This window comes from Neomonachus schauinslandi, chromosome 15 (genome assembly GCF_002201575.2).
Source record: "Neomonachus schauinslandi chromosome 15, ASM220157v2, whole genome shotgun sequence".
NCBI lineage: Eukaryota > Metazoa > Chordata > Mammalia > Carnivora > Phocidae > Neomonachus > Neomonachus schauinslandi.
The window spans coordinates 42,860,055-42,878,721 of NC_058417.1; the positions used below are offsets into that span (position 1 = coordinate 42,860,055).

The window sequence follows — 18,667 nt, forward strand, 5'->3', positions numbered from 1 at the left end:
CTTTGCTTTTAACTAAAAGGCTAGTTTCAATACAGTTACCCCAGTTGTTTAGAGCAGTGGTCCCTAAAGTAGGCTATGTGCACCAGAAGGATTTGCAGATAATCCAAGTATCAAAATTAACTGCATTTAGAAAACAGACCTCTAAATAGGTAATATCATAAAATATTAAGCCAAAATTTTTAAAGAATAATGAAGTAGCACTTTGCTCTTTGTATGTTTTAATAAAATAAAAATGAGAATATGTTTTACATCTTCAGTTCATCCTTTTTAATGATTACGTAAATGATTATGTAAATAAATTATTAGTATGTCACTTATAAATAAATATGTATACATATTGGAGATACATAAACAAAACATGTTTAACTTATGGGATTCATAAAATGTTTAGAAATCACTTATTTAGAACATAAGATGAATGAAGTCTGGGTCATAAGTTTGCTTTATGAATAAGACAGTATTTTTGCCCATGGTCAGTCTGTCTAGCCATCTGACAAAAGTGTACCAAACTTTTTTAGTTTCCTGCCCATCCTGGGGTCTCTCTCATCTACAAGCTTCTTCCTTGTATAAACTTCACTCTCCACTAATGCTAAGCCTCTTGCTTAGCTAACTCCTACTCATTTCAACAATTCTCAGCTCAGACTTACTTTTTCTACAAGACCTTTCTAGACCTTTCGCTCCCCACTAAACTGATACAAGAAAGCACCTGACTGTATTTTTATTGTCTGTTTACATGTATGCATGGGATAAAAGACAGTAAGCTTCTCAAGGACTCTGACTGTATCTTCCTTACATGTGTGGTTCCTCAGGACTAGTACAGAGCTTGGTACACAGTGAGTGCTCATCAAACACCTGCTAAATAAATGAACTTATGGATCAATACAAATCTAACTGCAGAATAAACAGTTCAAAGGACATGTACACAAAGGACATTTCAAGGTTACTTAGGAAGTGATATGAAGTGATTTAAATTACCTAATAGTTCAAAATTGCACAGAACTGATATAGTCAAAGTAATAAAAAATTTACAAAATGCTAAGTTAACCTTTTCATTTATTAACTTGTTTAGTTGTCAAAGAGGTAGTGTCCTCACATTTATTTTCTTACAGTTTCTGTGGCTCAGGAGCCTAGGCATGGCCCATCTGGGTTGTCTAAAGTCTCACAAGGCCATAATCAAGAAGTCAGCTGGATTGCACTCTCATCTGGAGGCTTGCTTCAATGATCACTGGGATTGTTGGCAGAATTTATTTCATTGCTATTGTGAGACTGAATGTCCAGGCTTCTTGCTATAAAAAAAACAACCTCAGTTCCTGGAGAATATTCTCAATTCTTGGCTACATGGCATTCCCAATATAACCACTTAGTTCATCAAGCCATCATGGAAAGTCAGTAGGTTGACTCCATTAGCAAGCTGGAGTGTTATGTAACATGATGTAATTATGGAAATGACACTGCATTGCCTTTCCCATAATCTATTGGTTAGAAGCAAGCTGCATGTCCCATATACTCAAGAAGTGATTACACAGAGGCACGAATAACTAGAGGCAGTGGTGATGGCGGGGGGGGGGGGGGGGGGGGGGGGGGGGGGGGGGTTTTTGTGGGGGGGGGGGGGGGCGGTATTACCTTCCAGTCTGTCTGATACAGGACATTATTTGTAATACTTTTCTACATCCTCAAAAAAAAATTGCCAAAGAGGTAGTGTCCTTCAAAAAAAGTAAAAAACTCTGTAGAAGTCATCTGGCTAGCCAACCAAAAACAGATGCTATGAGCAAAAGGCCTCCCTACTGGAATCTAGAAGCATCTGTGTTTTTATGAAAGCCAAGCAGGGTATCTCATTTTCTCATCAAATTAAATTCAATATAAATTCCTATAAATAGTAGCTGTTCCTTACCACAGTAATGCCAAGGGAAAATTCCACAATTTTTCTAACATTGACCTTGCCTCTAGGAAACAATAATAAAAACTCAGCCACTACAGCCATGCAGCTATTATGAAATGAAAATACTACACTGATAGGCAATTTTATATAAGTTCAGTTATCTGAGATCTAGAACATTTAACCATCTAAAGGCTGTAAAATATTTTCACTACTAACTTGAAATGTAAAAAATTATTAACTCACTGCTACTCAAAAGAACAAAAATCTCAACAAATCTTTAATGGAAACTTCAGTAGAAGTAATTATATCATTACTTAAAAGCCTCTGAAGCGCAGAAAGAGAATTTGCTTCTCTTCATCAAAAAAAAAAAGGAAGGATTTAACCAGGTCTCCTCTGGGCAATGTTTTACAGTTTTCGAATTTAAATAGCATACTTCCACTGAAAGGTCCACTTTAAGAACTGGATTAATTAGATATATGCTTTATCATTTACCAAAGAATTTAGTAGGGTAAAATAAATAGAAAAAAACAGAGTGTAGTACCTAACTAGAAGAGCTCATTACCAAATAACTGCCCCTACCCTAACTAACTGCAACACTCATGAATGCACTGGTTCTTCCTCTGTGGTGCTTGAGGCCTTGGTTACATCTCTCTAGAGACACACAAATCCCCCACAGGAAAGGGAAGCAGGATGGATAACATGAACTTGCCCAGAGCCAGCTCCACTGACAAGTCTCACTCAACTATTTGTCAGACGATCTTTGCTAAAAAAAATAACATTTTAGAACTGCACTGTTCAATAAAGTAACCACTAGACAGATATGGCTATTAAAATTAAAATTAAAAATTCCATTCAGTTGCACTAGCCACCTTTCAAGTGCCACATGTGGCTAGTAGCTATCACTGTGGAAAGTTCCATTGGACAGGGCTAGTCTAGAATGGTGTGAGAAAGGCCATCAGTGATACCTGTCTTTAGGCCTATGGAATCTTACTCTGTGCTATATAAACTCCTGTAATGATTTCTGTTAAAATTTTGAAGTTACGTGAGCCTAGAAGTGATGGAGTAGAAATAAGTTAAACATCCTGAAGCTATCTCTCAAAGAGCCTGTAGGGATACTTTCACATTATCCATTTCAGACCAATAACTATTCACATAAATGAACCTCCTGACATCCCTTAGGGCCTTAAAATTCCTTTACAGATTTATACTGAAAAAGAAAAAAAGCAAGTTCCCATTTTCATCTTTTTTGGGGGGGGAGGGACCCCAAAGAAAAATGCAAAGGGCCAACAACACTAAATACTGGCAAAGACACAATACAGTTTCTTATTAAGTTAAATGTGACCCAGCATGTCTATACCTAGCTTTTTATTCAAGAGAAATGAAAACATAGCCACACTTGTACACAGATGTTCACAGAAGCTTTATTCATAATAGCCAAAAATTGGAAAGACACACAAGTGCCTACCAACACATGAATGGATAAACAAATTGTGGTACAGCCATACAATGGAATACTACCCAGCAATTAAAAAGAAACTACGGATACCTCCAACAACATGAGTAAACTTAAAAAACATAATAATGAGTAAAAGAAGCCAAATGCAAAATAAGAGTTCACCGGATATTATGTAAAATTCATCTCATATTCAGATGAAATTCTAGAAGAGGCAAAAGTAATCTAGAGCAACAACAACAAAAGATCAGTCAGTGCTTGCCTGAGTGAAAAGGACAGCAAAGAAGTATGAAGTAATTTTTTGAGATGACAGAAGTGTTTTATATGTTTTTTTTAAAGATTTTAATTACTCAGGGGGCGCCTGGGTGGCTCAGATGGTTAAGCTGATCCTCTCCCACTCCCCCCTGCTTGTGTTCCCTCTCACTGTGTCGCTCTCTGTCAAATAAATAAAATCTTTACAAAAAGAAAAAAAGATTTTAATTACTCAGGGATGCCTGGGTGGCTCAGTTGGTTAAGCTGGTTCCTTCAGCTCAGGTCATGATCCCAGAGTTCTGGGATCGAGCCCCACATCGGGCTCCCTGCTTGGTGGGGAGCCTGCTTCTCCCTCTTCCACTCCCCCTGCCCCTACTTGTGTGTTCACTCTCGCTCACTCTCTCTCAAATAAAATCTTCATTTTATTTATTCATTTGAGAGAGAGAGTGCTCGCAAGCACGGGGGAGGGATAGAGGGAGAGGGAGAAGCAGACTCCCCACTGAGGAGGGGCACCCCATAAGTGTCTTACATCTTGATTGTATTTTACTGTATATAGGTTATACCTCAAGAAAGTTGAGAGACTGGGCGCCTGGGTGGCTCAGATGGTTAAGCGTCTGCCTTCGGCTCAGGTCATGATCCTGGAGTCCCGGGATCGAGTCCTGCATCGGGCTCCCTCCCTGCTCAGCGGGGAGTCTGCTTCTCCCTCTCCCTCTGCCCCCACTCGTGCTCTCTCTCTTGCTCACTTACTCTCTCAAATAAATAAAATCTTCAAAAAAAAAAGAAAGGAAGGAAGGGAGGGAGGGAGAAATTCACTGTAATCAAAGGTTTGGTAGTAAAAGCAGAATCCCATTATAGCAAATGTCACTATAAAAAGTTTTAGGGGAGGGGCGCCTGGGTGGCTCAGTTGGTTAAGCGACTGCCTTCGGCTCAGGTCATGATCCTGGAGTCCCGGGATCGAGTCCCGCATCGGGCTCCCTGCTCGGCGGGGAGTCTGCTTCTCCTTCTGACCCTCCTCCCTCTCCTGCTCTGTCTCTCATTCTCTCTCTCTCAAATAAATAAATAAATAAATAAAAATCTTTAAAAAAAAAAAAAGAAAGTTGAGAGATTATGCTCTGATTTTAATGGCTGTACAACCTAATAATTTCCACAGCAAAGATAGGATAAATGTTAAAACTAGAAAATAGAGTTTCGGTACAGTTCAAAATGGGGCCCTTATCCCTATATTAACATAGACCTAGACCTTGATACATCCATACTCCTACCTGGTAGAGAAGATAGTTAGGCTTACAGAACAGACTCCGTTCACTCCCCAAACAGTCCTCATCCTAGACGTAGGGACATACAGAACTAAGAGAATGGTCAGACCTACCTCTAAAAGGCCAGTCCAAGGGTGCTGCCCATACTGGCCTGCAGTCCTGGGCATAGAAGTGAAAGATGAAGGATAAAACCTGCAAGTCCTTCTGGCACAAATGTCCCATACTGACTGTTAGACTGGTGATTCTTCCTCTTGAGAAGAGTAAGGATTTTTTTTCCCTGTAATAATTCTTCCCTTAAGAGGCAACCAAGTTTGATATAAAGTTCTACCCTCCCTACAGGCAGGGATGGAAAAGGGAGGAAACAGGAAGAAATGTGCACCCACCCATACATACACAACAATAAGAACTAAATGAGATAATCCTCATTTACTGATGCAGAGTAAATACTCAATGAATCTTAGCTATTATTGTAACTATCCTAAAGATATTCAGTAATAGCAACAACAACAACAACAAACAAACAAAAAAACACAGATGCCTAAGCCTAAATAAATGCCAGAAATAGGGGTGTGGCTAAAAGAATCTCAACTATGCAGCCCTTTCAAAGATCAAGGTACCTCTGTGTGTTATTGACAAGGGAAAATGTCCACAATATAGTGCTAACCTTTTTTTTAAGTTACAAAACTGTGTGTAGGGTAAGCTTTTTTTTAATAAACAAGATATGCATAAATTACTGATACTGATAAATTAACAGTAGCTACCACTGAGGAGAAACAAGAAGGCATAAGGGAAACACTTCACTTTTCACAATTCTAAAATTATTTTTACAATAAATAACACTTGTCTTATGGAGATAATTTTTCTTTAATTTTTTAAGTTTATTTTAAGTAATCTCTCCACCCAACGTAGGGCTAAGACTCACAACCCCGCGATTAAGAGTCACTCCCTCTTCTGAATAAGCCAGCCAGGCACCCAGGGAAATAATTTTAAATATGGAAAACTTCTATGTACAAAATTGTTCTCTACAGCATTATTTTAACAGTGATGAATTAGAAGCAACCTAAAAATACTATTTCCAAGTAAAGGCTATGTAAACTACAACATAACCACTTAATTAAATATCATATAACCATCAAACTCCTCATAATATATTGAGGGGTTTATATCACAGGAACATAAAAAAATATACGTTAAGTTTTACTTTACAGCTTGATTTTTTAAAAGAATAGCAAATCAACTAAATGGAAACACACCAAAATGTAAAAAACAACTGTAACTGGATAATGGAACTACAGATGATTTCATTTCTTTTCATCTTTTTTTCTGCATTTTCCAATTTTACCAAATTAAAATTTTTGTTTTAAAGTTAATTGATGGTGGGGTGCCTGGGTGGCTCAGTCAGTTAAGCGTCCAACTCTTGATTTCGGCTTAGGTCATGGTCTCGGGGTCATGAGATCAAGCCCCACATCAGGCTCCATGCTCAGTGGTGAGTCTACTTGAGATTCTCTCTCCCTCTCCCCTTCCCCCCACCCCCCCTCAAATAAATAAATCTTTAAGTTAATTGATGGCATTTCATTTTAGACCTCTGCTTCTGTATAGATAGTTATGACCATACACATTAGGAAAATAACACAAAGGACATGCTTAATAAAGGCCATTGTCATTATTCATGACATACAAGACACTGTGTCTCAACCTTTGTGTTTTTTTCTTCATAATTAAATCATGTTGGTTAAATCTAATTTTGATAACGGTGTGACAAGGATTTTTGTAAATAAAGAAAAAGCACTTCTAGCAAACTCAGTAAGAAGCTATAAAATATGGTCTGAAACACAGAACCATTTGATAATTATACAGAGTTAAAGATTTATTTACATTGGGCAGGTTAACCAATGACAGCATCAAAATGAGCACTAAATCATAGTCAGTTAACTGAGTCCTTGGCACTGTGAATAAATAACTTCCTCTCCAAGGCTGCATTAATCTGGGAAAGTTCATCAATGCCTTAAAATAAATTACTTAAAAATTTGGAGAAGTACCTGGAACAATATCTAGCACATGACAGGGACTCAATAAGTATTTGTTGAATTTTAAAATTTTTGGAGAAATATATCTACAAAGTTGAAGAAAATTAATGCCTATCTAAGCAGATAAATACATAAAATCAAAAACTGCTATAAATAGGAAATAGACAACAGGTTCCCAGTACAACAGAAACAAAAAATGCTTAAAGTACTAGAAAAAAGTTTAGCAAAAATGCATAAGACCCTCATAAAGAAAATCAATGGACATACATAAGAGAATAGCCATATAAATGTAGAGAGAAATATGATGTTACTGTATGCAATGACTCAATATTGTAAGGGTATCAATAACTCCAAATTAACCTATAAATGTAATGTAATTACAGGCTCGAAATAACAAGGTTGAATATACATTTGGAAAGAAATATGGGAAAAATATCTTCAGCAATTTGTTAAGGAACTAAATTGGAAAGCACAATATACCAAATCAAAGCTTCTTAACTTGCATACATCAGAATCACTTGGAGAATGTGTTAAAAGGAGATTGCAGGGCCCCACCACCAGAGTTTCTAATTTAATCGGCCTGAGGTAGGGCCTGAGAAATTCTGAGGTGATACTGAATAGCTGGTCTGCAGATTCCACTTTGAGAATCACTGTATTAAGTAAGGAGAAATAAACTTCATAAAAACAGAAATACCTATAGGTTCCTTTCTTTTTACAATAGAAAGGTAGGAAAACGGATTCAATAATGCCCTTAGGCCATTTCATCATTTAATTTGATAAATACAATTAAGTTTATTTTGATGCTTGGTAAGTAGTAAATTGATTGGGAGGCTTTATATATAAAAAACAATAATCAGACTCAGTATCGGCACTTGGAGAAAAAAGACCAGCATGAAATCCAGCAGCTGTTTAAAGTTAGATCTATGCCACGTTATTAATAAGCTGAATAACAGCATAAACATAAGTACAGTATTCAATAGCTTGGCAGAGAATGTAACATTAAAATTCAAACTACATTGTCCAAAATGATGATTTATTAAGGTATTTAGAAATAAATGTTCATCCATTCACTCAACAATCATTCACTGTGTAATACCTCCACACCAGGCTCTGTTCCAAACAGAGAACCACGTCTTCTATCATCTCACAAAATGTTGTCAATATTATTCTCTAGGAGAAAAGTAACTAGGATAACTAAATTTTTTTAATTCCCCAACACTGATGTTCTTTGGAAGACCTAGAATTATCGATAATTGCTATTTTCATTGCTTGTCAATCAAGTAAAGTGTTTGTTCATATGTACATAACACTAAAAACACTTTACAATATTTAAAACTCCACCAGCAAAACCCTAAAATATTCTTTTATGATTTAGGGATTTTAAAAATAAGTGAATGTTGGATTTCAAAAATGACAACTTATTTCTTACTGTAATAATTTTCCCATTTTCTCCATTACCAAAGATCTATATGGCTAGTGCAGAACACGTGAGAACTTTAGCATTTCATTCTGAATTTAGCAGAGAACCAAAATACCCTGCATTACTCACAAACAGCTGATGCTAATTCATTTGGTTTCAAATCTGTAGAGCACAAAGTTGTGATAAATTATTAGTATTTTTTGGCTTAACATCAAAAAAAGGAAAAGAAAATCAGCTTTGTAGAGTAATTCAGCTGAATTTTATTGAAATTATCTTTTATCTGCTCTTGTAAAACAAAGAAAAAATGTAGGTCAAAATCAGTAGCAATAAAGATAATTTTTTTTCCTAAAGATTTTTTATTTTTAAGTAATCTCTACACTCAACATGGTGCTTGAACTCATGACCCTGAGATTGAGTCGCATGCTCTACTGACTAAGCCAGCCAGGACCCCAATAAAGATAAATTTAAATTTAAAGATAAAGATATTTTTTAAAAGAGGAATGATTACTTTCATATGGAAATGCCAAATAAAGAAAAATGAGGGGGCAAGAATAATTTTAGCATATAGCAAGAATAATTTTAAAGCTTTCATACAATATACATAACATTAAATAATAAATTATAAAATATATAACATGATATACATTTAATATAATATTAAAGCGATTTTAATTAAAACAGTGGCACTGGTGCACATATAGGCAAACAGAATATGAACCACAATAGTCCAGACTTAGGGTGGTTATAAAACAGAGATAGCATTAAAAATCAGTGGGAAAAAAAAGGATTCAATAAATGATACTGGGACAACTGGCTATACATATGGAAAAGATAAAATTAGCTTCCCAATTCACACCAAACACAAAAATAAATTCCAGATGAATTAAACACCAAATTGTAAAAAACAAAATTTTAAACCTTTAAGATGAAAATCTTTTTGACTTGAAGGTAGGTAAAGATTTCTTTTAGGGCACCTGGGTGGCTCAGTCAGTTGGTCAGCTAACTCTTGGTTTCGGCTCGGGTCATGATCTCAGGGTCCTGGGATTGAGCCCTGAGTCAGGCTCTATGCTCAATGGGAAGTCTGCTTCAGGATTCTCTCTCTCCCTCTCCCTCTGCCCCTCCCCTGCTCTCTCTCCCTCTCTAAAATAAATAAATTTAAAAAAAAAGATTTCTCTTAAAGCACACAAACACAGTAATCATAAAGGTAAAAAATGGGTAATTATAGCTATAATAAAATTTAAATAAAAAACTCTATAAATATGAAAAGATCACCACTGTCTGGAAGAAGCTATTTACAACTAAATAAGAATTAGATTCCAAAGCATACCTTACTCCCCCCAAAAGGAAAACTCTACAAATCAATTCTTTTTAAAGATTTTATTTATTTGACAGAGAGAGACACAGCGAGAAAAGAAACACAAGCAAGGGGAGTGGGAGAGGGAGAAGCAGGTTTCCCGCCAAGCGAGGAGCCTGATGTGGGGCTGGTCCCAGGACCCTGGGATCATGACCTGAGCCTAAGGCAGACGCTTAACGACTGAGCCACCCAGTCGCCCCTCTACAAATCAATTTTTTTTAAAAAATACTAACAGCTAAAAGGTAAAAATAGGCAAAGTTTATACAAAGGTGATTCAGAGAAGAGGATATCCCAATGACCAATATGAAAATTGCTCATCTCACTAGTAATTAGAAAAAAATACAAATTTATTTTTTCTAAAGATTTTATTTACTTATTTATTCATTTATTAGAGAGAAAGCACGAGGCAGGGGAGGGGCAGAGGGAGAGGGAGAAGCAGGCTCCCCGCTGAGCCAGGAGCCCAATGTGGGGGGGGGGGGCTGGATTCCAGGGCCCTGAGATCATGATCTGAGCCGAAGGCAGACACTTAACCACCTGAGCCACCCAGGTGCCCCGAAAAAATGCAAATTTAAACAATAAGATTGTTTACACCTATCATATTGTAAAAACTAAAATGTCTGCAATGTTAAGTGCTAGAAAGGACATGAGTAACACACACTCATATACTGCTGGCAAGAGTGCAAACTGGTATAACTAGGTAAAGACAAAGGTAACTTACCACCCAGCAATTCTATGTAGCAATTCTACATAGGATACGTATCTAAGTTTCTAGACATATATCCTAAACAAACTCTTACATGTGTATGTAAGGAGACATATAGACGAATGTGTACTCCATAGAAAATAAAATTGGAAGCCATTTAAATTATCCTCAGATAAGAAAACAGATAATTGTGGTATAGTCACAAAATAGGATACTACACAGTAAACAAAATTAACTGGCTCTCGATATATCAACATGACTAAATTCCAAATGTCATTTTAAATTTAAAAACTGCAGTTTGCAGAAGGAAATATACAGTATGACATCATTATATATATTTTTAAAACACACAAAACAATATATTACTTATGGGCACAAACATAGGTAAATGTGAACAGAAAGGATCTATACCAACTTTAGAATAGTGGTTATTTCTGGGAAAGGTTAGTGAAATCAAAAGGAGATACGAAGAGATTCAACTGGGTCTGTAACGTTTCATTTCTAAAAATTAAAGTTCTGAAACAAATATCACAATATGTTAACACTTAAATCTGGGTGTGAGCATATGGATATATTTTATGCTATTTGCTGTACTTTTCAACATGCTTGAAATCTTTTTTAAGATTTTTTTTTTTTAAGTAATCTCTATATCCAACGTGGGGCTCGAACTCACAACCCCAAGATCAAAAGTTGCATGCTCTTCTGAGTGAGCCAGCCAGGTGCCCTATGCTTGAAATCTCTTAAAGCATGTATAAATTATACTTGTTTAAATGCACAGAGCTTCTAGAAATACAGCCAAGCAAGGAATAGTTTCCATCATAAAAAATAAGTTGGAAATTATGAGATTAAATCACTAGGAAACTGAAGACAGCATAATGTAGGCCTCAGAGCCATTCAGGGGTATTAATACTGAATGGTGAGAGAGGATCTCCTTAAGAGACTCTTACCTAAGATACCATACCCAGAGTATGGACCCTTAAGAACCACACTATAGCAAGTGTCTAGTATATTGCTAATGCAGGTGTTTCCAAGGGTTCACTGTTCTGCCAATTCAAGAATTTTCAACAGTACAATAATATACTTTCTTTTTTTTCCCCCAAGACTTTTATTTATTTGTCAGAGAGAGAGCACAAGCAGGGGGGGCAGCAGGCAGAAGGAGAAGTAGGCTCCTCGCTGAGCAAGAAGACCCATGTGGAACTCGATCCCCAGACCCTGGGATCATGACCCAAGCCAAAGGCAGACACTTAACTGAATGAGCCACCCAGGCGTCCCCAATAGTATACTTTCACCTTATACCTTTGCACCTTGTCTTAAATACTTGAAAAAAGAACACATCCATTTTAAGCATAAATTCCTTTTGTTTCAAAAAGAAGCTATTTTAATAGTGCTATAAAGAGTTCAATTTTAGTTTCTAAAACACATTGCATTTGAAGACACTTTTTAAAAACTCCACTAAAGTAACATGCACAAACAATAACTACTGCATATAAGATTGCAGAAAGTTGGTATGCATTGGATAGCAGAACCCTGACTTTATGAAACAAGACTACAAAACATTCTGTATTGTTTGGACTCGTGGTACTGCACATAAGGATCCTCAATTCAGAACTTGTTCCAAAACTACCTGAAGGTCGATTATTTGGTAAAGATGTCATACACCCACAAAATGTTTTAAATGGCTAGGTTTCTCGGGGCGCATGGGTGCCTCAGGCATTTGAGACTCTTGGTTTCAGCTCAGGTCATGATCTTGGGGTCGTAGGATAGAGCCCCACGTTGGGCTCCGCGCTCAGCAGGAGTCTGCTTCAGATTCTCTCTCTCCCTCTCCTTTTCTCTCCCTCTCTGTCCCTCCCCACTCACACTCTCTCTAAAATAAACAAAATCTTTAAAAATACATGCATACATACATACATAAACTGCTAGGTTTCTAGACTAGGCTACAAGTTTCAACAATATACTAACTGATACTAAATATACTAGCCTGCCTCGTCAAACCACGAGATTAGGTAAATTTTACCTCTTTTTTTAAAATTTTTTTTAAAGATTTTATTTATTTATGTGAGAGAGAGAGAGAGAACGAGTGGTGGGGAGGGGCAGAGGGAGAGAGTGAGAGTGAGAGAGAGAGAGAGAAGCAGACTCCCTGCTGAGTAGGAAGCCCAATGCGGGGCTCAATCCCAGGACCCTAGGATCATCTAACATCTTTCTATAGCTCATTCAACTCCTAAAAGAGTTCTCTTGCTTAGATTCCTATTTAACATTAGATTCCTATTTAACATCATCTTACTCCATGCCTTCACAACAGATTACCTCAAGGAGGTGTAAGAATTTATGAAGAAAGTGATCCATTGGCTTTATTGGCATTTCTGTGTGTATTTTCAGAAAGGCACTGCTGAGTCCCCAGGAAGTGAAATTTCTGGCAATTTTAAAAGACAGAGTACAAAAAAGTTCAGGCAATGTGGAAAGCCTTTCTTTTTTTTTTCAGTAACCAGGTGGTGGTGGTGATAGTAGGGGCCAAGAAAGCAATACCAAATAGAGCAGCTTTACTAAGGAGCCTCTATACTTAGAGTCAGCTCTCCTAAACATTTAAGGCTGTATTTCAGATTCTTTCTTTCCTCTACTGATTCTATGATTCCAGGGAAGCTGTAGCGTAAGAGTTCTGGTAGACAATGTGGAGGCCTGGGGCAGTGGTAGCCATCTGTATGGGGAGTTCATTTATAAATAAGAGTCTGTATTAAATGTAAGTAATAAGAATTAGAACTATAGAATCTGCTTTATTACCAGCAAAAATTTAAGACAGCCAAGAACACTTATTACCTAATTCAATCTTTGGAAAGGCCAAAGGGAATCAAGTACGTTTAAATCGATTCATCATTTATTATAAAACATATCCAACTTACAATTCCATATTTTTTTCTCATATAGTAGATACACTAAAGAAGATAATGACAAAAATTATTTTCTTTCAGGTTCTTTGCTTTTCAGATTAGGAGCTTCAAGATATTTTAGGGATTAATCAAGTTCTGATGACCTAGACGCTATTTATTGAATGATATCACACATTTTATTCTTCAGCCAATTTCCCAGATGAACTAAACATGATGCTCTCTTTTGCCCAGAAAAAGCAAAGGGCATACAGACAGGTTACTAATGCTACCAGTGATACATGTGATATAATGATACAGTGAAATAAAAAACCCTTCAATTACATAGTGAATATAAATACCATTTACAAGATACCAGAATGCCAAAATTAAACTAACCAAAAGCAGTAATAAGTCAAAATAGTTTTTCTCCCACAAAAAGGAAATTCAGAACTCATTTTAAAAGCATCACAACAAGGCTAACTCTATTTGTTAAACAACAATAAGTAGTTACTAGGAAATTATGGTTATCGGAAAAAATAAGACAATCAGGGATGGGCAAAGGTGTTCAGATTTTCCAAAAGATAGAAGGTAGTTTTTGAAAATTAAACTTTGGCAGCAACCTCCAAAAGTTCTAGGTAAGGTAAATCTACTCTTCTCTAGACCCTTGCAACTAAATTGGTGAAACCAGGTAATTGTAGCAAACTGAGCTGAATTCATATCCTGACCCTGCTTCTTGTTAGTTGTGAACCTGGCAAATTAACGAGCCCCTAACTCTGAGAAAAACAATATTAATACTGCCTAGCTTGCAGGGTGGTTTTGTCAGGATTAAATGAAATATGTTTGTATTTAAGTAATGGTACCCAAAGTATATTGATGTGTATCAGTCTAGAGGAAGGTCTCTACCAGCATGTTCAAGGGCTATTTCTGACCCATCTTATTCTCCTTATTATCAATGACTTGAATGTAGACACAGAAGTCATGATTTTAAACCTACAGGTGAAAACAAAATCGGCAGACAGAGCTACTATGTTGCATAACATGAAAGAATGGAGAATCAAGAAGACCCTGAACAAGTAGTAAATAGGCCCCGACCTTAAAAAAAAAAAAAAAAAAATTGTAAAGGGGATAAATGTAAGGTTTTATACTTAGGTTCAATAAAACTGCACAATACATAGAATGGTGTGGGGGAGTCAATTTTAAAAGAATATGAGAGTTTTTACCATATGATCCAGCAATTGCATTACTGGGTATTTACCCCAAAGATACAAAAGTAGGGATCCGAAGGGGTACGTGCACCCCGATGTTTATAGCAGCAATGTCTACAATAGCCAAACTGTGGAAAGAGCCAAGATGTCCATCAACAGATGAACGGATAAAGAAGATGTGGTATATATATACAATGGAATATTATGCAGCCATCAAAAGGAATGAGATCTTGCCATTTGCAACGACGTGGATGGAACTGGAGGGTATTATGTTGAGTGAAATAAGTCAAACAGAGAAAGACATGTATCATATGATCTCACTGATATGAGGAATTTTTAATCTCAGGAAACAAACTGAGGGTTGCTGGAGTGGGGGGTGGGGTGGGAAGGATGGGGTGACTGGGTGATAAGACACTGGGGAGGGTATGTGCTCTGGTAAGCGCTGTGAATTGTGCAAGACTGTTGAATCTCAGATCTGTACCTCTGAAACAAATAATGCAATATATGTTAAGAAAAAAAAAAAGAAGAAGAAGAAGAAGGTAGCGGGAGGGGAAGAATGAAGCGGGGGAAATCGGAGGGGTAGACGAACCATGAGAGACGATGGACTCTGAAAAACAAACAAGGTTCTAGAGGGGAGGGGGGTGGGAGGATGGGTTAGCCTGGTGGTGGGTATTGAGGAGGGCACATTCTGCATGGAGCACTGGGTGTTATGCACAAACAATGAATCATGGAACACTTCATCTAAAACTAATGATGTAATGTATGGGGATTAACATAAGAATAATAAAAAAAAAGAATATGAGAGTTTTAATTGACTGCAAGCTCATTATGAGCCAAGAGTGTGATTTACTGCAGAAAAAAAGCAAATACCCTGTATTAATAATGGTAGTGTCTAGCTCGAGAGATTAAGAGTTCAGTATATTCTTCACTAATCACTGTGTTCCACTTAGGGCACATTTTAGAAGAAACACTGGCAAAACAGCGTTTCCAAAGGAAGGTAACCTAAGTGATGAAGGGTTTGGAATACAGAATATTTGAGGAATTGGGGATGTTTAACTTGCAAGAGAGAAAATCTGAGCAAATGTGTAACCTGTCTTCAAATATATGAGGAACTATCATATGGAAAAGGAATTGTGTTTAGTTCTATGTAGCTCTAAACAGCTAAAAATTATATGGAACTCCATATAAAAAAGACCTTTCTAACATGACACTAAAATGGGTTAGCTTTAGTGGTGATGCACCCTCTACTGCTAGAGTATTCAAGCAGAGATTAGATTAGTTTCATTTTAAACAAAAATGTATTGAGCACCTAGGGCTGAGGCAGTGTGCAAAGCACAGGTGATGATAATGAATAAAAAACTAACATGGTCTCTTCTTTCATGGAAGATAAATGGTAAAGGCAAATAACCACACCAATAAATTTAAAATGACAAACAGATAAATCTCTAAGGAAAGGAATACAGTTAGTTCTTCAAGAGCATATAACAAAGGATCATGACTTGTGTGGGATCAGAACAGGCTTCCCTTGAGTAGATGAGTGATCTGTGAGTAGGAGGTAAATGGTTGGGAACAGAACATCACAAAGAAAGGAAACAGTACGTGCAAAGACCTTGTGGTAAGAGAAACTACTAAAGTTCAAGGAACTGAATGGTTTATATAACCTGAGCATAGAGAGTAAGGCAGTGAGTAGAGAAAAGCAGGAGTAGAACCACAAAGGGCCTTAAAGGCCCAGTTTGGACTGATCTCCCAAAAGTAACCTGATGCTATTGAGGTAGGGGTTTAAGTACCAACAGGCAGGGGAGGAAACAAGTAATGTGGAAAATGCTGTAAAGAGACCTCTAGTGAGCTTCCTGAAGTAGTCCAAACCACAAATGATGGTAGTTTGGGGAAATGAGGTGGAAATGAGGATGCAGAGAGGCAGAGAGATTGAAGAGATTTTTAGGATATTAAAATGACAGAACCCACATGACCAGTAGTCCAGTGGATTATTTGGGTATAGTTTAAAGCAGCAATGCCTGGGGCACCTGGGTGGCTCAGTAGTTAAGCATCTGCCTTCGGCTCAGGTGTGATCCCAGAGTCCTGGGATCATCAGGCTCCCTGCTCTGCAGGAAGCCTGCTTTTCCCTCTACTACTCCCCCTGCTTGTGTTCCCTCTCTCACTGTGTCTCTCTCTGTCAAATAAATAAATAAAATCTCAAAAAAAAAAAAAAAAAGGCAGCAATGCCCAAACCAGATTCTTCGGCCCTAATAATACCCTTTTAGGGAAGGGGTGGGGGTGGGTGGAACAGAACTCAGTGATGAATTTTACTGGGGGGCAGAGGATGTGGTGAGAGAGAAGTATAAAGAATGACCATGACCACCACCACCACAACCACCACCTCCCCACCCCCCACTGGTTTCCAGCCTATGGATGGTGATGCCATTCACTGAAACAGAAAACAGGAAAAGTACTAATTAGGTGGGCTAAGATCATGGGTTTGGATGTAAACTGTAGAGTTTGAGGTGCCTCGATTTTTAATAGGCAGTTTGATATATTGATCTGGAACTTAAAGGATAGATCTGGACTGGGAGTCAAATACTGAGAATCACTGGCATATAGATGGTAGTTGAAGCTGTAGGCTTAGAAGAGATTGCCCAAAGAGAAAATGGAGAAGAGAGCCTTGAGGAATATCTGCATTGAATAACAGGGTAGAGGAGGGTGAGTCTGCAAAAGAGAGGTATGAGTAAAAACAGGAGCAAGCTGCACAGAAACCATGGGAAGAGTGTTTTCCATGAAGGAGGCTATGGTCAACAATGTCAAATGCTGTGGAGACATCCAATCAAAGAATGAAAAATGTTAATTAAGTTTAGGAGCACGTTTCAGTGGACTGATAGGGCCAGAAATCAGACCGTAGTGGGCTGAGGGGTAAGTAGGTGGTAAGCAAATGAAAAACGATAAATGTACACAATTCTATCAAAATATCTGGCTGAAAAATGGGAAGAGAAAGGAGACAACTGTGGGGGTGGAGGGAGGGTTTGTCTTAAGGTGGGAGAAGCTTAAGTATGTTGAGAGGGAACAGGTGAATGCACAGGAGTGGGGGTTCCTTGGGTGGGAAAAAAGAGAAGCTAAAGCATGGTAGAGGAAGTAGCCATAAATAAAAGGAGAGGCTATGGGGAAAAGGAAGAGAAAGAGGTCAAATTAAATGACCTTTAAGGTCTCTTCTCACTCCATCATCTCAGGACTTACAATTTCTTTTAGATAGGACATTTGCATGCGTGCGTAAATCTATACAAACTTGTACAAATATTCCAGTATAAATAAATCAGTCAAGCACATCCTTATCCCCTAGTGACGCAGTTAACGTCCCCAGGTTTATGACCAGTGTAATCTCTGGGCAGGATCCATCCCTCAGAGCTTTTAGCTCAACGCACACTGCAGTACAGCACAGAACCAGCCCTATCTCCCCTTACCAAACCCACACTACACCGCGATCTTAAGAGGCTAAAGGAGGAAGTAAAATTTAAAACCCTGAAACTATAACATAACTGCTGCATTCAAAGCGACTGTCATTCATAAATACAAAACGCGACACCCCAAATGCATCCCCACTCCAAGCTGAAGACATTCCTGCCTGTTCCGACAGTGACAGGTCCCCCAGGTGGCTGGGGTTTAACACTAAAAGTCATTTGCACCTCCTCCTCCTTTCACAAGACCTTTCACTCAAATGGGTTCCTAATGATCCTTCCCACAGCCCTCGCCGCCAACGCAGCAGACGGATCCCCCGCAGTTATTCCAACGGCTGCACCTAATAAGCCCTAGCAAGGGGGTGCGGAGAAACCCCCAGAGCCCGTCCGACCGGGCTGGGACCGCCACAGTCCTGCGGCTGGCTTGGGGGACGCGGGTAACAAGCCCCAAAGGATGGGAAGGGAGAATTAAAGGAGACCCAGGAGACCCATGGTAGTGAGGGGGTCACCTCCCCTCGAGCTTCCTTAGGGGGATGGAGTTTCTGAGGAAGGCTAATCCCCTGCCACCGCTCCCCCTTCTTACCCTCAAACCCTTCTCTGGCTTGCCGCCCTCCAACCCCCCATCTGCTCAGACTCACCCCCCCTCCCCTGGGCCGTCCGGACCTCAGAGTGCCCGCGAGCCCGACACCCCCGCCTCCAGCCGCAAGTTCGGGGCCGGCACTCACCCGACCCGCCATCTTCGCGGACACGTCCGGCTCCGCGGCTGCAACTGGGCGCTTAGTAGAGCCCGCCCCCGCCGCGCGCGCGCGCGCGC

At 38.5% G+C, this 18,667-nt stretch overlaps 1 protein-coding gene across 1 annotated transcript in view; it reads right to left on the bottom strand.

The window, feature by feature from the left end:
* NSF (N-ethylmaleimide sensitive factor, vesicle fusing ATPase) overlaps window positions 1-18,655 on the bottom strand; it is a 141,773-nt gene extending 123,118 nt beyond the window's left edge. The window contains exon 1 of the mRNA XM_021678482.2: window positions 18,579-18,655. Coding sequence (XP_021534157.1) covers window positions 18,579-18,590 — 12 coding nt within the window. The 5' untranslated portion in view covers window positions 18,591-18,655. The remainder of the gene's footprint in view (window positions 1-18,578) is intronic.
* Between the last annotated feature and the right edge of the window lie 12 nt (window positions 18,656-18,667).